We start from the raw sequence: 22325 nt of genomic DNA, 5'->3' as shown, positions 1-22325 counted from the left end.
TTCATTCCCCTCTCTTTCCCCTTTTACCCCTACGGGGCCCCAATCTATGCGAGATCATGTCTAGGCATAATCTTAAGAAGCTCCCGGCCGCAGTTATACTGTGGTTTTCTCCCCTAGAACACAGTCACGTGAGAGAGGGACGCTGCTCACCCCCCTTTTCCCCATCCGCTTTTTCTCCGTTTTATTTGCATCCCCGAGCGCGTTCCGAAAACGTATTGCGTCCTTCTTTTGCATAGTGCGGATGTACCGGCCTATAATAAAGCTCGAATCGCGCCGTCACTCATTAGCATAAAAGCACGATACCGAGCGCGCTTCGATCGAGTGGAGCGGACCCCGTCCGCTCATATGGGCGGACTCCTCGATATTTCTCGCCATATAACGCGGGATGTGCGATGTCCTGGGGTTCTTGTACCGTCAATTACGCATTATGATATCTTCGTTAGAAAAAAAAAAAAATCTCTCTCGCGCTTGAATTGCTAAAATGTCCGCCAATCTAATTATTAATCTGCCGGATCGCAGTCGAATCTAATTAGCATAATGGAATCATGCTTATTCGCGCGCGCGCCATAGAAATACGAGTCAATTCCCGTAACGCATCGTTGCACCGCGAGAATTTTCCGATTGCACCACGCTTCGACGTTGATTGGATGCCATCCTTTGCGAATCGCTATCTGCAATCGCGGGGTCCATCGTTGAATAATATGGTATCCGGGCTTACGCGAGCTTTTAATTAAACTTATTAAGCTGTTTTAATTTGCATTGTATTAACGTATTGCTGTTGCAGCCGCTGTACGAGTTTAAAATATCTTTAGTAGCTTTGAAACGGCACCAAAGTGGCTTTTAGTAGTAAATTAATAAAATTGTTACTTAATTGAAACTGCATTTATTTCAAACAAACCATATTTACTCGTTTACGGTGTATTTAAAATAGCCCGTGTTTATCTCTGAAACGCATCGAGGTTTTTATTTGTCTGCTACGTACTATTTTCTTTTTTTTTTTGTTCTTCATCCTATATGAGAAATTACCGGATGCCAAGCGTGGCGTTTCACGTTTTATTTTCGACGTGAAATAAGAGGCCATAATTTAACGCGTTGGAAACATTACAACGGAGGATTGAAAAGGGTTGAGATTACCCGAGCGGAGGGTTAAATTCGTCGCGTCTCGACATCGTACTCTCCTAACTTTCGGAATAAACAACTCGTGTTTTGCACACACGCGCGGCGCACACTCTCTCCGTTCGAGTTGCGGCTCGAATTCCATCAAGGCGCAATTAGCATACAGCAACGGAGCGTGCGTGACGGTAAGAGGCGCCGAATGGACCGCGGTGTCGCGGATAATTTTCGCGGTGCGACGTATGGCAATCGTCGCGCGGCGGTGTTGAAACTTCGGCCAGTTGCGAAGTTATATTAAACGTTCCGACGGGTGTACACATATTCATGTGTCCGCGCCTCGTTCATGGCGTTGCGGACGTTGCGCCCTTTGTAACAGCAAGTGCCAGTTTCGTGCATTATTATTTGTGGTCCGGTACATGTCGTTTTATACTGTGAAATTATCGCGTCGAGAAAATCGAGAGGAGCACAGTGGGGGAGAGAGAGAGAGAGAGAGAGAGGAGAAAGTTGTTGAATGCATACTGGCCCTCTAAAGCGTACCTTTCAATAATTTACATGTTTACTTTATATAAAAGCAATATTTAATGACAAGTATAAAAACTCAATAAGAAATAAGTGAAAAAGACAAAAATTTAACAAGTTTTATTTTGTTTTGTGCATGTCATCAGCATTTCAGAAAATTAGGTACATCTGCACGTTTTTTGTTTTTATATAATCTGATTAAATTTATATTTGATTTTATCAACTTTATAGCTTATAATAACGTAATTAAGTAAGTTTTTTTAATTATATTTTCGTAAGTAAAGGTTTAATGTAAAATTTTTTACATTTATTGTATATACATTATATTTACAATTATTATAAAAATTAAATCAATATTTTTATAAATTCTTTCAAGTTTTTTAATTCGTACCACAAATTTTACTATAAAGAAATAATACTAATGTAAAATTGACAAGTGATAATAATAGTAAAGATACTAATTACTATAAATAAAAATATATCAATTACAAAAATAAATTCAAGTTAGTTTTATTTTTTACCCTTTCATTTGACTTTTGTTTTAATTATTCAATATTTGATTAATTTTTTTGATAAATTAATAATAAAATCAATATTAGCCAATGCTTTCTAGTATTTTTAATTACTTTAACTTTTAAATTAAATATTTTTGAAGACGATACGATTTAAGGAATTACGCGACCGATTTTTTAAATCACACTTTTCGCAGCATATTACAGGAAAGCTTATAACAAATTAATTTGTTGTCACTGAAAGGTTCAACAATTAATAATAAATGACTGAAACGTACAATTTCAAACTTTGATTTGCATCCAAAACAGCACCAAATGCGAAATATAATAAAAATTAGCTTAAGTGGTGTGCATTTGGCAACTCTCCTCAATATCAATAATTGTATTGTGATGAAAATACGCGCGTATCTCTGTAAAGTAAAAACTATTAAATTATAAATTGCATTCAAATAGAATGTAGAGCAAAAGAATGGTGTATTGTTTAAAAAAGTTGCGAGAAAAATTCTCATTTTTACAAAGATAACGCTGACAATGTAATGCATATCAATGCAATGCAGCGCAACTGTCATCGTCGTATGAGACTATCAGCTCTTCACAAAGTAGTAGCAACTCCGTAGCTGGCTGTAGTCAAAATTAAATGCAAATATTGCGAAGTCGGGACAACACTGTGCAAAGTCCTAGACTTGCACCTGCCTTTACGCAACACGCGGCGCCTTCCAAGTCGAGTTTCGTCCGCAATCGGAAATAAGTACGAAACAAAACGGCGGCTATCGTGCGGTTCACGAAGTATTACGAGTATCCCAAGTGCGCTGTTTAAAAACTTTCGCGCATTATCTGCATATGTTGCATCGGCCATATCCACCGCAGCGGTTTCTGTAACGGCTGCGCTCACCACGATGATATTCGCTAGTTTTGTGATTTATTTCATTCGCGAAATACATCGCGAGCTCTGATGTGCTGTCGCGCAACGTGAAAAATTTATCTGATCTAAGAGAATAAAAGTATTAAAAAAAGAGATGAAATATTGGAGACCAAGAGTAGTGTCATACATGAAGTCATACAAAACTCAATATGACAAAAATATTTTTATACTTAATTTTATCTTATTTTTGCATGTGGAACACCAACAATATAATAATACTTTATCATTGTAGTATTAAAATTTAATTTTAATTGAAATTAAATATTATACAATCCGGTTTTTACTTTTATTTCTATCCTTCTATTGGACAAATGTCGTGTCGAGCGATTCAACAGAATCGCTGTTTCCGTTATGTAAACGGTCGTTTCACCCTGCGGGTAAATTTAACTGACGAATAAATATGTTACTCATCTAGTGAACACCTTGGCATAACGAATGAAATGAAGGAGTGAGTGAAAGAGAGAGAGAGGAGGAGGGGGTGGGGGAAGAAGTCCATCAGGAAAATTGAACAAAACTCAAATTGATTTGGAACTCGCGGATCCCCGTGGCTTTTCGTCGAAGCTTTCGCTCGCTGTTTCCGACAGTAATTAAATAAGCCGAGTTATACGGAGGAGGAAAGTTCGCGAAATTCGCGAACGCACCGCGTGTGCGTTAAAACCGTCCGGCCTCTGGAAGTTTGCGAACAAACGTTATTGCACGACAAAGGCATTGCTATGCGATATCATCTGCTGTCATATTTATGAAATCTCACGATTATCATGGATGAGACTATCGCTGCTAGATTGTGAGAAGAGTGGAAAAAATAACGTAGCAGCCGCGCAATTTTAGAGAACTATATCTATATATTTATATAAATAATAATTTTATCTGTATATTTATAAGTAAATATAATTTTAATTATTATGTAATTGTATATAAAACTATTAAACATCTACTTTAAATTAAAAAATTAGAAATAAGATTTTATTTTTTATAAACTTTGTTACAATTTAATTTCTACAAATATTATATTTTGGACAGTTTATAAATTTTCAAAAACATCTGTCTAATCTTTTCGTTAATAAAACTACGACTCGAGTTCACCCAAGAATTTAAATAAAAAGTAATGCATGTAAATAATCTAGATAAAAGATGGCTCGCTAGTTCAAGGAAATCCTTTAATTTATGTGGCGATAGTGGATGGTTTTTCTCGGCTTGAATAGAAATTATTTTTTTCTTTGCCCGCTGAGAAAATTTTTATCTATGCTGCTTTTCCCACCGGAGTTATTCATATGCTAGCGTTTATGAAGTTAGAGTGAATTATTTTCCAAGCGTTACTTTTTTTTTTAAATCGATCTTGCAAACTTTGCAACACGATTAAAAATTTTTTGAAGAGAATATATAATATTTTTGAATAAATTATATTCGGAAATTAGTGGCAAAAATCTTTATTCATTTATTTAAATCAACATAAAGTATTTTTCCGTGATATTAATATTACATTAACATTTTTTTTAATTAACTTTAATTTTATTTATTATTAAATAATAAATAAAATTAATATTAAACAATAATAACTAGACCGTTTAAATATAAGAAGTGTCAACTAAAACTATATCTTGATGATATCTGATGATGATTATTTATTTTACATGTAAATCTTAAATACATTTTCAATTTTATAAATAGTCGTCGGTTTTAAACCTAATCATAAAGCTAGAAATAATATCACAAATTAAATAAAAAGATTGCCAATTTAATAATGATGCTGTCAGCGCTTTAAAAAACTGTAAATAATTTATTGCGAAAAATATTACTTAGTAATCGCATTAATATCACACCCGTCATGGGGAATAAGGAAGTTTCAGGTTTGAACCCTGACTGGCGTAACATTTTTCGTAGTAACTTATTTACAGTTTTTTAAGGTATTGCTATCATTGTAATTAAATCGACGATCAATTTAATTTGTGATATTATTTCTAGCTTTAGTTCAAGATTACATTATAAGACCGACGGTGTTCGGTGCGCAGTTTTTTTATAAACATTAAAAATATACTCGAGATCAAATTCACATCAAATATTAAGCACTAAAATCCGGCTTCGACCGTAGTTGACACATTTTCACTTATTCACAATTAAAATTAATGTTAATATTAAGATAATGGAATTATGAAGAAATTATCAATGAAATACGTGAAATAAAAATACACGACGATAATATAATGTGTAATATAATACAATATTGAAATTCGCTGCAGGATATCGCCACACTCATTCTATGAAAGAACACGAGTTAATGAATTTAAGAATATAATAAGGACAATAAGAACATCAGAAAAAAAACGAAATAAACTTTGTAATTAATTTTAACCAGATAACACGTTTTTACAAAACCATATTTCATAAACAACTGCAAAATGTTTATTTATATAATATGAAAGGGGTTCTTTTTTTATTTCGAGTCGACTACCTCGTATCGCTCGGATATAGTGGATTAATATTAAATTAAAACACGGGAACGAAATATTAAAATTTAACATAATACAATATAATATAATTGTAAAATCCTTGCGTAATTTGAATAAAATTTTAATTAATAGTTTATACCGATTTAAAGTATTTTTGTGTTAAAATTCTTTTGTACGTTTATCGTATTATATATTTCTTTAAAAGAATAACATTCGACTAAAAAAATGCTTATTTATCGGAGATACCATCGATCGTAGCGACAATGTGTCCACGTCCTCTCTATAGACGGAAGAGGAGAATGTTTTTCTCTAAAGAGCAGCCTCGTGATGGAGAAACGATATGCCGTTACGTATCGACGTGCTTGTAATGGAGCTGTCGAGCAAATTTTCTGTGATACAGAACTGAAGGCGTGCGACGCATCGCGTCGACTTTAAATACAATGGAAATCGACCCTTATCGTCTCGCCGTCACGTTGCCTCGATGCTTTAAGGGCGATCGGTTGCTCATTATTCGTATTTAAATCCAGAAGGAAGAGAAAACCATGTATTGTTGTTTTAGAGAAAATCTTTTAAGGGGGAGAAAGTATAAAATGAACAATCTAACATATAAATATTAGACCGTCACAATCGATCAAAGAATAATGTATATTATTAAAAACCTTGCGAAATAATCTCGTGAAATAATTTCATCGTTAATCAATCGCAATTGTAACACGACATTTAATCAAAATTTGTTTATTTCGTGTTTCAGGATCACAATGCGTCATTTTCTGTACAACCCCCTCATCCTTAAAGTGCTGCTAATGACAATCTTGTTCGCATCGTCCGGTCTGGCGGTGTCGAAGTCGCGCGGTAAAAAGAAAATTGTCAAAGAGACGAAGGAGTTGAACATCTGCGATATTCAAAGCCAACAGGCACCGATGTACTGCTACTGCAACAATGTTGGCCTGCAAAATGCCAGCGACGTCAATTGCTGGGTATTGAGCAAGTTTGAACGGGACGATCCCATGTGGGGTTACTTCACATCGCAAATCCATCTCGAAAAATTGACGTTTACGGTGCGTCAGATCGGTAGCCTCGACTACGTGCCCAGTCAGTTGCTGCACCAGCTGAAGAATTTGCGCGTGATCGTGTTCCAGTATGGGTCGCTCCATGAGCTTGCCGAGCGCGCTTTTAGCAATCTCAACAGTGTTGCCGAGATCAATCTCAGCCGCAACATGATCGTCGTGGTGCGCAAGTACGCCTTCGAGAACATGCGAAATCTCTCTGTCATCAATCTCGACGATAATCGCATCTCCGAGATTAATAGGTACGGATAACCGATATAGTTGATAGAGAGCAGCCTCGTTTGGTAGCTAGTAGAGATGGCCATTATAACTTTTTATCGAGCTTGTTAATCTAATGAAGAACATTTTATGTTACTTACATTACTCTTTATTCTTATCAATATTCATGCTATACATATACTAATTGTGTTATTTGCATTAATTTTTGACAAAATGGGTACAATTGTATAAACGTAAAAAATAATCTTTTTAAAAAAGTGTTTTAATATATATTTTATTACACCATTGTAATAATGATAAATCAGAAAATTATAATTTTTTTTTATTTTAGCTTGTGTAATATTATGTTCATAACATTAATTATAAATTAATTAATTAAAATAATAAACATTAATTATAAATAAATAAATTAATTTTGTTGTACAAAAATGGATTGAAAAATATAAAAACAAGTTAATATATTCTTAAATAAAAAATGTTAAAATTTGAAGAATTTATTATAATTTTATTACATAAACTTACTTTTCCTATAAAATGATATTATAAAATTAGGTCGCTAACGAAATTATGCATGCTACGAAGAGAAATTTAGTTATTTTACATATCACCATATTTTGATATTAAATATATTGCATTTGATGAAATTGAATACGATATAATTGAATTTTATTTCAGAACATTTATGTATATCGTATTTTATATTATGTATATAGAGTGTCTCATAACATTGTACGACATTCTAATAGCATATTTTAAAGTAAAAATCCTAATACGAAAATATCGATGCCACAATATATAAATTATAATCAAAATAATTAGTATTATTGCGTAGAATTCGTGTACTCAAACCCCTTACAGTCACACAAGCGCATCGATCTATCACCTGGTATTGATTTCACAGTTAATATTGATTTTTACTGCACGACTGATTATAATAATTTAATTATTATAGCAACCTATTATAATAAACTTTATTAATAATTTAATAATAATAAGTATTATTAAATTTTTAATAGCTTTATATTAAAAAGTAAGATTTTTTTGTGTTTTCAACATAAAATGTAACGATAAAATTAAAATTTACTGTTATTTATTTTTTTACTTTTTATGTGTTTAATAAGTGGAAATTGATATTCTTAATCGATTCTCATTTCAAGATTATTTTAAGTAATAACCTAAAATGCTAATTTGTGATTGGTTTATGATATATTAAAACATTACTAAGACAATCTTAAACATAAGAACCGACACTACAAACAAAAATTTAGTCAAAGTTGTTGATGTTTTTTCAATAATTACAATTTTTATTAAAATCGTAAATTTTGATTTATTGAAATTATATAATTTTATATTTTTTAGGACTTTAAAACTTGGGAAAAAAATATATTTGAAAAAGGAAAGTAATAATTAAATAATAGTAAAATTGTATAATTTTAATAAATCAAGATTTACGATTTTAATAAAAATTTAAATTAAAATAAATATGAACTAAATCTTATTTCCTGGTTTATTATAAACATACAATTTCAAGATATAAAAAAGAAATAATAAATTAATTTCCATTATTACGTTTTATATTAAAAACGCCAAGAACTTTATTCTTTAGTGTAAAACTATTGTATTAGATTTAATAATTCTAACAATAATAATAATGAAATTAATTATCAGCTGTACAGTATAAATCAATATTAACTGTGTGAAGTATAAATTAACTGCGAAAATCGATAACAGATGACAGACCGATGCGTGCAACAATATATGTAACTACGGGCTTGAGTGTGCAAATTCTATTAATGTTATTAAATATTTTTGATAAATTATAATTTAAAAAGTATTGTTGCCTCAATATTTTTATATACATTTCTACTTTCTGTAGAATACGTCATTCAAATTTTGTACGGTGGTTGTGAGACACTTTGTACGAATATATGCAATATTATGGAATATGCATATCGTATTTTAATATCATAACATTTGAGAATATATGCAACTTTTATAGTATAACTTACAATTCTATTTTAAAATGAAATTTTGCGCTGTGAATGTTTTTAAAATACTAAGCTTGTTCTTTTCAGTTTAACTTCTTATGCAGTTTATTTTTTCCTTTTTTTCTTCTCCTGTTGGAGAGAAGAAAATAAATTGTGCAAGAAGTTTGGCAGAAAAGAACATGCTGCATGCCTTACGTGAAACAAATAATATGAACACGATGTCTCCGAAAAGCAGCATTTTGGACATTGTATTCTTTTCAAAGCATGTGTATGTATGTGTTTGGTGTAACGTGTAACATATACACACTAGGATGGTTAAAAAAAACCGACTGTTTTTTTCTTCATGTGCTTCACTGGAAATCGAAAATATATGTTGCAAAAGTAACCCTTTATTTTTAACAGATTTTTAAAAAATATTTTTATAAAAATACTTTTTTTAAAAATCTTTATAAAATATATTTTTAATAAAAATATATTTTATATAAAAATATTTTTTTTTTTTTTTAAATTGTCACGAAAATTAAATCTGGTGCTGGTATGAGGGCTTTAAAAGAATCGCATTTTTTAAGCATTTTATGATTGCAGCGCTATCTATCAAAAAATGTTAAAGTTTCTGTATATTATAATATATTCTCCATTGAACAAGGAAACCACAAACGATTTTCTACTGCAACTGGTCAAAATAGGTTTTTTAATCCATTTTTATGAAAATTTGAGTTTTGAAAGATTAAATAAATGACTTACTGTCAGTAGTTTTAGCTACAAAAATTCAAGCTCTTTTATTTGATTCCTGGCAACAATATGATTTAAAAGAATTAAATTAGAATTTTACGTCGGTTTTTGTGTTTAAACAACTACAGCAAACTCTAAAATTTTTTAAAAATCTGTAAAGATGGAGGGTTATTTTTGCAACATATATTTTCGATTTTCGGTGAAGCACATAAAGAAAATAATAGCCGGTTTATTTGTACTACCCTAATACACATATGTATGTACACATTTATTAAAATATAGAATTTAAAATAGTCAGTACAACATTTGAACATAGTTTAAAAGATCGTAGGATGTCATTTGTTAAAAGTATCAATAATCGATTTATCATTTTGTCCGGAAGATTTAAATATATCTGATTATTAAAACAGCGAGATTATTTCATCAGAAAAAATATTCACGGGTCATACTTTTTCTCGATTTTGACCTATTACTGATCGGTCAATTCTATAAACGTCGTACTTTTACAATATGTATTTTTGCATAATAAACGATGAATGAGCTATATAGAATCTTTTCACAAATTTGACATTTGATTTTTTAAACTACTGCCATAACATTATTGTATCAATTGTCAATCCAAAATGACACTCAAATTGAATATTAGCTGTCAAATAAATTTCCGACTTGAGGGTTAATACTTAATTTATATTACAATATATATGTGTGTATTTTAAAAAATAGACATCTTATTTCACTCGTTTTTGTTGACTCTTATTTTTATTAATATATAATTTAATACAAGTCATATATATATATGACATATTTATATATTTTTAATATATACTTTTAATGTCGTGTAATATTTTATTATACATATTATATCTATTTACTTAATAATAAAATTTATAATGCAAATAGCACAAATAATATATGACGCGAATACTGATTATATAATGAGGACAATTAACATAAATAAGAAATAATAAAATTTTATTTAACTAACAAATTCAATAAAATATGTGATAAATATAAAAGCCTAATGAGACCAACAACATGATTGTAATTGTGCAAATTAAAATATACAAATTTAAATTCTTTATTGTACAGAGTATTTATGAAGACTGTTTCTACTAGCTATATTTCAAAAATAATTCAAAATTACGAAAAATCAGGCAATACATTTTCGATCCTTTCAAAGGATCATTCTTTTAACTCCAACATTAAGAGAGTAACCCTTCGAAATAAGCGAACATGTATTTTATAATTTTTTATCATTTTAAACTGTTTCCAAAATATAAAGGATGAGAACAGATTTTATAGATACTTTGTATATACATAACTTCAAACGCTTCGATTCTCTGTCGTTATCCTCAGCGCATATTACACAATTCCATACAGTCAATCGTACATTCTCAGTCTGACAATGATTAGGTCATTAAAGGATCGCTAAAATTCTTATGTAAGCGATTAATATTGGAAATATTATATTTCATATCCAAACGCAAAATGATAGTTCCAATTTACAATCGGATACCGAGTGTGTATGTACATTATCAATTTTGAACAAATTATGAAATAATTTATTATTTGGGTGTTTATTTATTGGATTAATATTTTATTTAATTTGTTTCAGTTTCACTATATAAAGCACATCACACTTAATTTCATTTTTCACTGTATTTTTCACTTAATTGTACCTATGGCATATCAAACTTTTATTTCCATTTTTATTTTTATTTAGTTATATTTACTACCTGACATTTCTCACTTTGTTATTTTATTCATTTAATTGGTTTGACATCATTTTCACTATTAAAAATAGCATAAAATTTAATTTATTTCTAAGTTATACAAGTACATTAATGTTGCTGTATCAACTGAAAATATGTGCATAAAATTTAGTGCACTTGTGACAACGTTATATTTCGCTATGTATTTTTAACAGCGTCTAACGTCATATTAGAACTACTGTTTCTTGAACTATAAATCACGTCTGAGGAATTTTGCATTTATATTAAATTACGAGTATTAAACAAAAATAATTTTGTATTTAAAGCTATTCTACAAGGACTCAGTCTCCTTGGTTGAGTCACATCAAGACAATTTGATTAACTAACATATATGTCATTCTTAGTAGTTTGTTACATATATTTTTCCGAGATAGTATTTCATCTTCTCTGACATTACGCGTTACAACAAGAATACATCTTCAGATTTGGCATCCCGTTAGTGTCTCAATCATTGTCAGACTGAAGATGAATGATTGGCTACATGGAATTCTGTAATTCTGTGGAATGGAATTCTGCGAGCTGAAAATGACTGTAAAAAGAATCGAAAAAGTTTGAAGTTACATACAATGAAGGATTTCAAGTTCGTACTATAATTCGCATAATTATACAGCCAAGCTGTTACTCTCATATCTTTTGTATTTATCACAGTTTTAAACTTTGAGTGACCATTGTATTAATACATTTACGACTTTTAAAATGTGTAAGTGATACGCATAACGATTTTTACTAATTATTTGCAGAGACACATTCGTGAATTTGCCGAGCTTGCGCAAGCTATTCTTGAATCGCAACAACATTAGCACTGTTCATGACAAGGCGTTTAAGCTTCTGGGCTCCCTGCAGGAGCTTGAATTGAGCGGCAACCAGATCACTGTCGTCACGCGCGACAGTTTCCACGGTCTGCGCAATTTGCTACGTCTCGATCTACGCAGCAATCAGATTACCATGCTTGGCGATCGTAGCTTCATCGAGATGCCGGAATTAGCTGAACTTGAGCTCGATCAAAATCAGATCATATACATATCCGAAAAAGCATTCGACAGCATGCGCAGTCTACGGAAGTTGAATCTTAGCGACAATCAGCTCGTGACGTTGATCCCGGATTTCTTGTCCGGTGCGCCCGGTATTCACTTTTTGGATCTGAGGGACAACTTGCTGAAGACCATGACTTTTGACAACATTAAACCAATCGTGACCAATCTCTACGGCCTGAACAGCCACTTATACTTGGGCGGTAAGTACTTGATTATTTTTAATTAGAACCACGAAGCACTTATTTGAGAGTCTCCAAAGAAACTATTTATTTAACAGAATTGTGAAATTTATTTATTTAACTTTATTTGTTAAAAAACAATTTTAAATAAAGTGGATTAAAAGTATCTCGCAAATAGATTTGTATTCAAAATAATAGTAGAGGATCGTAATGCAAAAAAAACAGTTTTCGTGAATATTCAAAGTTTCTGAACAGCACGTTAAATCACCTGCTAAGTTGAGGCAACGTTGCTCGTGATCAAAGTAATGAGATTGACTGATCAAAGCGCATCATGGTATCTGCATGTAGAAAACAATCTGATCTGCGATTGCAAACTTGCGTGGATCTGGGGCTTGCGGAACGAGACGAAGAACACGAAACTGAGGGATGCCCTGGAGGAGTTGACTTGCTTCCTGGAGAGCAATAATGCAACACAGAAGATCAACAGCGAAGACCTAGGGAGAAATCAGCCGCTCGACATTCCCGGTAAGTTTTGCTTTACGCGCGAGTGCGCGCGCAAGTATGAACACTTCTCGGCGAAATTTATTTTCAACTTTGTGTCAAAAAGAGACGAAATGTAAAATTTATTTAATCCTGAGGCATGAAAATATATACTTTATCTACCATATAAGTACAGATTTTAATTTTATCCAGTCTTGTTGAGACAGTTAAAAACAAAGCTATTATTTTTGTTTAATAAGGCCTATTTAATTAATTTTAGTTTGTAAAAATTTTGTTTATAGAGATATTAAAGCAATTGATAAAATGTTTATTTAATTATAAGATATATTTTCTGTATAAAATATTTGTGAATAAACAAATAAAAGCTTTTTACTGTAAATAATATTAAAATCAAGACTACAAATTTGTATAATACAATTAAAACGATAAAGGTCCTTAGACAATCATAGTAAAATCTTAGTACTAAATTAAAAATTTTTAACTTTGATATTGGGTCTTATTTAAATATGTTTGAGGCTTGGATAAAAAACAAATTAAAAATAACAAAAAATTTAAATGTTACGTTTTAATTTAGTTTTAAATCAATTATAGTATTTGACAAATTTATACTTTTTTTATAAACCAATAACTAAACTAATAAATTCTTATATTTTATCGAAAATAATTTCGCAAACAAAATTACTATATCATGTCACATTTTTGGGCTTAAAGGTGCTAATTGAACAAATTAAACTTAAAAATGCTAAAAATGACATCTTTTGGATATTTTTGAATTAAAATAGCTGAAAAATGTGACATGATAGATTAATTCTATTTATGGATTTGAATTTAGCGTAATCAAGGGTCTAAAAAGTAAAAATACTGAATATATATTAACTGTTCATGTAGAAATAGTTATAGATAGATTGAAAAGAGAAAATAATGTTTAATTACGTTATTTAAATAATCACCTGCATATAATGATTTATCGATTTTGAAGCCATGGTCAAAATTGTCAAATATAATTTATTTAAACAATTATTGTGGATAACGCAAAAACAATTCTATGTATTTTTCTTGTAAAATCCAATAATGCTATTAGTTTTTATTAAAATTAAATTTTTATACATTGTTTAATCAAATTATATTGGACAATTTTAGCAATAAACTTATAATCGACTATTTTAGAAATCGTCACATGCGGGTAATTAAATTAATTAAATAAATAAGTTAATACCGTTTTTCTTTTAATATAACTAGATATAAATTTTGGGTAAAGCAGTTAATACAATAAATGACTTTTATAGATTTTTGATCAATGAATATAAATTTGTAAGTAAAATTAGTCCATTATGTCACATTTCAGAACCATTTTAACTCAAAAGTACTACAAATTGTTATCACCTGTCAGTCCAAGTTTTTACAAAATTGTGACATCTTAAAGCAATTTTATTTGCAAATTGGTTTTTAGCAACAAAAGATCTATAAGAATTGATTATTTTGGTTTGTGGTCTATTTTGTCAGTTTTATTAATACGAAAACGAGTTTTCTTAAGGTTTACTTTACTGTTAAACAGTATAATTATCTTTAATTTTGTTTTTACTAATCCTTTAATTTTTGAAAATGTTTAGCCATTTGGATATACACTCGACGCCAAAATTAAGGGATTACCTATTCTGACTCCGAAAAATAGGCGTAATTCAAAAGAGTGTAACTTTGTCAAAAATAATTGTAAAAGAATTTTAAAAAAAGTATTTTAAAGCTTGAAATCTCTAGTTTTGAGATTAATAAGTCATTAAACGATTTACAGATTGTTTACAAAGTTACGCAGATTTAAATGGGGATGCGTCAAAACTCAAAATTTTTTATAAACTTTGTAAAACTCCACGACGCGAAATAAAAATTGCACGCAAATGTGGTTTACAGCATTCGAAAACGTGGATCTTTACCTTTAATTTGCGTTTTTGTTGAGCGTTGTATAATTTTTATTCACTAAGTTAGGCAATACTAAAGCAAAAATGGCCTCTTTTATTTCAATGATGAATAATTCAGTAAATAAAAATTATACAATGCTCAACAAAAACGCAAATTAAAGATAAAAATTCACGCTTTTGAATGGTGTAAATCGCATTTTTGTGGAATTTTTATTTCACATCGTGGAGCTTTGCAAAATTTGTAACAAATTTTGAGATTTGACGCATTTTCATTTAAGTCCGCGTAACTTCGTAAACAATCTGTAAATCGTTTAATGACTTATTATTCTCAAAACTAGAGATTTCAAGTTTTAAAATACTTTTTTTAAAATTTTTTTATGATTTTTTTTATCATTTTTGACAAAGTTACACTCTTTTAAATTATGCCTATTTTTTGGCGTCAGAATAAGTTAATTTGGCGTCGAGTTAGCTTTAGCTTAAAAATGAATAAAAATAGTTATGGTGCAAGATTCACACATAACAAACAAATAACTGTAACTATTTTTTACAATGGCGTAAGTGAGCTTTATTCAAATATGTTTTCCATGTATAAGAGTATTGTTTAGAAAAAAATACTTATTCTAAAAAGTTAATATTTATATTTGTTATTTTCTGTTATGAAATTGAATAATATAACATTATAACGTTATAAAATATTATAATATTACAATATGTTATAACAAAGCATAAAATATCTACACTTATTAAACTTGGCAGCTAATTTTTATAAAATTGGCTCAATTTTTATACATCCACATCAAAAGTTTTTGCACTAAACAGATACGTTGTTGTTGATTCTAATTTCTAAACGCTTTTTATTTTCTAAGATACATTTTTTTAAGCATATACACTAAGCGAATTTTAAATAATAAATTTAAAAGTGGATCTTATTTGTTATTTATTATAAGGCTGGGCCTTATTCGTTTCAGGTATCTTATTTCGTTAATCGATAAAATATATTTAAATTGATGGATATTTTTTATTTGCAAAAATATTTCTTAATAATTAATTGTAATAATCAAGAGATCTATATTAAAGAAAAATAAAAGTTTAGAGACAAAGAAAGAGAAAAAACAGAGAAAAAAAGGAGAAAGTTTTTCATATATCGTATTTCTCAGTTTTTTTAACAGAATCATATTTCATTGTGTTACAGATGAATATGTCGACGATAATTCAAGAGTTAATCATGGCGACGACGATGACAACAGTGATTATTACGACGAACCCGAAGATGAAAACGCGTCAAATTCAAATTTTCACAGCAAGGTAAGATATACATTAGTTTGTTGATTACACATGAATCCTATGATAGCATTTTTGAAATTTTTCTTGCAATGATATTAAGATAATTGACTCACCAAATCAATTTCTTAAAAATTTGTCATAATATTAATTACTAAAACGCTATAGTTTTGCAAGAAACGTCCAATCCAAAACAAAATTATAATTTTTGAATTATTGTAATCAGTGGGTAGTCTATACATTTTTCTACATTAAACAAAAAAGATCCAAGCCTAAATATTTATCTAAAATTAAAAAAAAACAGTTTTTACCTACATTTATAAATCACATCAAATATTATTTACATTTTCCTCGAAACGAATTCCATGGATTGAACGTCTCTTGTTCCTTGCATAATTAAAACGTTATTTAAATATTTATACTTTGAAAATATTAAAAAATTGATTATCTGAAAGCTGAGCAGACAATTAAAATTAATATCGTTTATAAAACATGTTACACATACCAAATTTAAAATTTTTTATTTTATCGCACATTTAGAATTTTTACAAGAAATGATTAAAATATAAAAATTCAATATATGAACATTGTGAAAAATATTGAAAATTATACTGTTTATATTAGATTAAAAAAATATAACTGAGAAAAAATACATAATACATAATAAGATATAAGAGAGTTTCTCTATATTATTGTTTTAAAATGCTTTAGTGCATACAAATGTATCAAATTAAGAAGTAATCTATAGCACAAAAATTTGTGTATGTTTCTAATGGAAAGTTTTACATTGAAAGAAACAAACTTGGAAATATCAGCTAATTATCAGTAGCTATTCGTGTTTTTTCATCAATAGTAAAAGTTGGCTATTAAAAATAAAATACATTTGCTGCGAGATATAACTTTATTAGCTAAAATTTAAGGTGTGCTTTAACTCAAATAATTAATAAAGTAAATATTTTAAAACCGCTAATTTAATTTTGCAATGTATTATTTGGGACGTTGCCAGGTATATTTGTCTCTAGTGGCAAATATTTTATGTTATGACTTAATATTTCATAAACTAATAAATTAAACATTGGCAGCAACAAAATTAGCTATCTGTATTTTAAGGGCACATCTTGGCTGTCATCTTAGCTAACTATATTTTAACTTTGTTGGCTAATTTTTCTTCTATCTTAGGAGATATAAAAAATCATAATAGTCATTGGAAGTTTTTGCACATTATCACTTTAAATAATTTTTGTATTATACACGAATATATTATAGGTCTGGCTTTTGCTTAATCAAGATAATAGAGCCAACTGATTGCGCGATACTACGTAGACCATTTTGATTTTTGTTTGCAGAGCAATCGTGAGGGTAAGAAGTGCTGTACAAAGCATCTATTCGAATTAAAGCCAGAGGAGCTGCCCTGCCCGGAGCTTTCGCGCGAGGATTTGATGGCTTCTGAGCAGCCATCCAGCCGTCATGAAAACGCTCGTGTGGGCTCTGGGTCCAGCTGGTTTAGCTCTGGTTCGACCTCGGTCCAGGCCGGTCAGTCCGTCCTCGTTGCCTCATTGCTATTGCTGTCTATACTTTTTTTCACGTAGAAGCGGCTAAGCGTTCAGAAATGAAGCGATATAAGCATCATTCGGCGTCCCAATATGCTCGAGTGAGCGAATGGAAAATCGTAGATATAAACGAAACGGGACGTGAAAGAAAGTGTATGTTTACGCGTGTGTATGTGTGTGTGCGCGCACTTACGTAGGAAACTAACTGGACAACCAAGAGACGTACCTTCGAAACTTTCTGAAGCGCTTGCAGTTACCGTTTATTGTACGAAGTTTTTCCTAGATGATATTCGAACTTTAAAAATGTTGCACACGTGACATCCGTATCATTAATTCGTAACGATGGACAATGATCGCTTGGTCAAAATTGTCCAGTACCAAGACGCGGCTGCATTACACGTCATTTTTAAAGTTTGATAACTTTTTTTTTAAATCTCGTGTATTTAACGTGACATTAAAAACGTATTCAAAATACGCTGTCATGCAGTTCAATTGGCCAACTATCAGAGACATTTTACGTTCGCGTTCACGTGTTTACTGTGGTTTTCATTAAGCTGAAATACTCGCACAAAAATGACAAGGTTGCACACAGCATTTTATTTTACATAATATTGATCGAATTTGTCTGAAACGCGCTCCCTTACATACCGTACGTCATTCCCGTATTTGTACAGTATATGTGCGTAGTTTTACTGTATGTATTACAAAAATACCAAAAAATATCGCGCACACTGCTGTTTCTCGTTAGCTATTTTGCTTGCGTAACTACTGCCATTTAGACCGTAATCCATTATTATATTCAGCTAATTTTTGACCGAGACGATGGGTCCAGCTATAACGGCTCCAAATATCAATATAAATATGAAATGCCAGAAATTGAGATACTGCCATATAATTCAGACTAATATTAAAACTTTGATAGAGAAACTTAGCGACCCAGCGAACAGATATAACTGCTAACATATACGTAAATATAATGTTTTTACGTCTATGTTATATGTTGTCGTATATTCGTGGTTTGCTGGGAGATTTCTTAATTGTTTATTTATAACTATTATAATAATTGTCCTCTCTTTTGCCACTAGTTTCTTTCGTTTTAGTTTAGGGTAGTTTAAACATTTTGATATAAATGTATTTTTTTAATTATTTTTCTTTGTGCCTTTTTTAACTTTTTACAAAATATTGTGAAATATTGCACACTGCCAGTCCCGCTCGCTCGGTTCTACGGATGGAATTAAAATTTTGATATAAATTTACATAATACTTGTTTCAATATTGCTTTTCGATTTTTGTAATCTTTTTTACATATGTTTCATTCGATATGTTTATACAATATGTATCGTCAAGTATTCCTCAATTAAGTATAGGTTTTCAGGTAAACCTGTGATTGAATCTTCATATTCTTAACATCCCTTATTCTTACACAGTAAAAAATGTAATTTTAACATTTTTGTTCCAGAAAGTCCACTTCAAATTTTAAATTAAAATAACTCAAAAGTTAAGTTAAGTTAAAATGACTTAAAATAAAAGTTATTGTAACTTAAAATTTAGAGTGGACTTTCTGGGACATTTTATTTTTTACTGTTTAACTTCTCAACATTCATTATAACATTTATGAACTCCGTATTCTTAACAACTATCCTTGCGCGGCTACATTGTACATGCTAATAATTCGTATTTATCATATGACCATGTGATCACTTGACCATGTAATTAGAATTAGAAAAAGACTTGAATAAAAGATAGAGGATGCTAGAAAGGATGAAGAGAAGAATTCGTAGACGTTTCTTAGTAAATAAGAATTTCTTATTTATACATGCACACATGCGCACATGCATATCATGCGAGCATGCGGCGCATCGACGTCAACGCGCAGGCGCGAATAAGAGCAAGAGACACGGCAATTATTTTCTCATTTTATTTATCTTGGCTTTGCCTCCGAAGCATTGTCGATATGAAAATCGCGCTAGGTCCATTTATATATTTATCCATTATGTTTAATGGATAAATAAATATTTATCCATATTTATTTATCCATTTATATCTATGGAAGATACAATGCGTAATCACAATCTGATTGGCCAGTAGCACAACGGGCGCAGCGACATTTATATTCTGCGCATGTGCTATTGAAGTAAGATTGAGGGCTACGGAAAAGTATTAAAAATAGGGAGATTATTGCCTATCCTAATATGTTAAGAATACGGAGATTTGGCTGTTACTATTTAGATTTCGACGCGTCATACATTTTTTTAACATTTAATCCATATGAACATCCATGATTTTGACATCTAGGACTTGATATTCAGAATATTCCTGGATAGCAGACTTGTCTAAAAAATTTCAATGAGATGTCCTAAATCGTCTTTCAGACGTGCATGTCTAAGAAACTTCGAAAAGACGTCTTAAAGAAAGTGTCTTTCAGACATGCGTGCTATTTAGGTCAGGAATATCAAGAATCGATATTGACATGCAATTTTGAAAATATTACTAGAGCCACTGAAAAACACATTAGGAATTGATATGTTAAAGCATATTTGAAGAAAAAATTAAAATGGAAACCATTTAACCATATGATTATAAAATATCAAAGTATCAACAAAAGTTGAAAAAACAGAAAACAATTGAGTTTAGTTAATTACGAAAATGTATGAGTCAACTTGACAAATTTTTTAAAAAATCATAAAAGAAACTTTTTTCCAATTTTAACACATTAATATTTTAATACATATTCGGCATTTAGAAATATAAATAAATTTTTAGTAATTAAAAATATCTCTAAAAGCTTAGTAATGATTATGTTCTTTTCATAAAAAAAGCGATATTTCTGTAACTAAAAATACTGTGGGTCGAAACACCTATGTCTTGCTAACTCAATTATGTAAAAGTGGCAACTCGTGTTTGTTTTATAATAACTGATTCAATTATATATGAATTCTTTAATATATTCCGTTTAACCTATCCTATTGTGTAACCTCCTAATTGATATTATACTTAATAGAAGAAATATAGACTTCTTATCCTACGAAATATATTTCTTAGCATATGTGAAATGAGACTGAAAAGAAGAAATTTTTCGAGCACTAAGCATTTTTATCATTCGTCTTACAAGATTATAATCGTGATGTTTTTTGCGCGATATTTAGCGAGCAATTTCACAACGATTACGTCTACGACGATCTGTTTGTTTGAGGTGCACTTTCTTGCGCTTTTTGCATAAAAGTTTTAAACTAAATGGACTTATATTTTAATCTTTGGATGAAGAGGAGAAAAGGAATGAGACTAAAAACGGAAAGCGCAACTGGAGCGAACAGACGTAATTTGCAATCAATTAGTAAGAAACGCATGATATGGATAACGTGAAACATAGCCTACCCTACGGAACCATGATAAAGAAAAGAATTATTAATAATGTTGAGGTGTTATTTGTCATAGTATATGCGTTGTCATAGTATCGTGATAATATTTATATAATATATAAAACGTCGAATCGCAAAATGATATCGTAGGGGATGCAAGAAGATCGATCATCCAGATGCCTTTTTTAATCATCATGACTTAATCTAGACAGACTCCATCATGATAGCTAGGTAAAAATACGATTTGCAAGTGCTTTTAATCGAAAAGTGTTTTCTATTTAAGATTTAAATCCTTATAAATAGCTCTTACGTCTTAAAATCTAATTATGATAAAATTCTTTTTTCTTTAAAAACAACTTATATATATGATTAATACATTCAGTTTGTTTTTATATTTAATATCTTTACTTTTTAAATCTCTCAAAAATCAATTAAAATAGAATTTAAATTTAAATTTTATCAATTTTTTAATGAGAAATGCAAAATACTCTTTTTTAATACCTTTTTTAAATATAGATCTTTCTTTTAGGTCATGCTGTAGCTGAAAGATTTTATAAATTAATAATGGAAATATGAATAAAAGTAAATTAAATATTTAATAGCGAACTAAATATAAAAAAATAATAAAAATACATGAAATTATTTTATCCGAAAAAATCACTTGAAAATCTGATTTATTATTTCGTTATATTTAAATAATATATATTTAAATATTATATATGCAATTATAAAACATTATTTTTTAATGAAAAAGCTATTTACTATTTATTTACTTTTGTTTAAATTGCTTTACTTATATAATTTGTGCAAGTTATATGCGTTTTTATATCATTACAACATATATTATTAAATTAAATTGAAATTAAATTTTATTATTATAATATAAACCATGATACAAATGTTTCAAGAATTGTCATGATAAAATAAGTACCTCTTGTTCCGGTTATTTTTTATAAATAAATCACCAATTCTTGCTTTTCGCTCGATGTCATAGTGCGGCATGACACCTGTTGTCGATTGAAAGAAATACGCGTATAAATTAAAGTGTTCCGGGGTACTGCGTGCACAACACGTTACTGGGTCGTTCATAAGATACAAATTTAAGACATGATAAGTAAACATGTTTAGAGACGTAAGTTTCCAAACGACATAATAATAAACTTTATTTTTTTTTTTTTTTTTGTTACTACTGGGACACATATAATCTAATAAAACAT

At 29.9% G+C, this 22325-nt stretch overlaps 1 protein-coding gene across 4 annotated transcripts in view; it reads left to right on the top strand.

Moving 5' to 3' along the window:
- Positions 1 to 21151, top strand: part of LOC105193189 (connectin) — a 146219-nt gene extending 125068 nt beyond the window's left edge. For all 4 annotated transcript variants that reach the window (XM_026135488.2, XM_026135489.2, XM_011157554.3 and 1 more), the window contains 5 exons: positions 6265 to 6822; positions 12032 to 12525; positions 12853 to 13029; positions 16111 to 16223; positions 17546 to 21151. In XM_026135488.2, the coding sequence (XP_025991273.1) occupies positions 6272 to 6822; positions 12032 to 12525; positions 12853 to 13029; positions 16111 to 16223; positions 17546 to 17788 (1578 nt within the window). In that variant the 5' untranslated portion in view covers positions 6265 to 6271 and the 3' untranslated portion in view covers positions 17789 to 21151. The remainder of the gene's footprint in view (positions 1 to 6264; positions 6823 to 12031; positions 12526 to 12852; positions 13030 to 16110; positions 16224 to 17545) is intronic.
- The last annotated feature ends 1174 nt before the right edge of the window (positions 21152 to 22325 follow it).

This window comes from Solenopsis invicta, chromosome 10, assembly GCF_016802725.1.
Source record: "Solenopsis invicta isolate M01_SB chromosome 10, UNIL_Sinv_3.0, whole genome shotgun sequence".
Taxonomy (NCBI): domain Eukaryota; kingdom Metazoa; phylum Arthropoda; class Insecta; order Hymenoptera; family Formicidae; genus Solenopsis; species Solenopsis invicta.
Note: the sequence above shows the minus strand (reverse complement) of the source record. Positions and strands in the feature narration are given on the sequence as shown.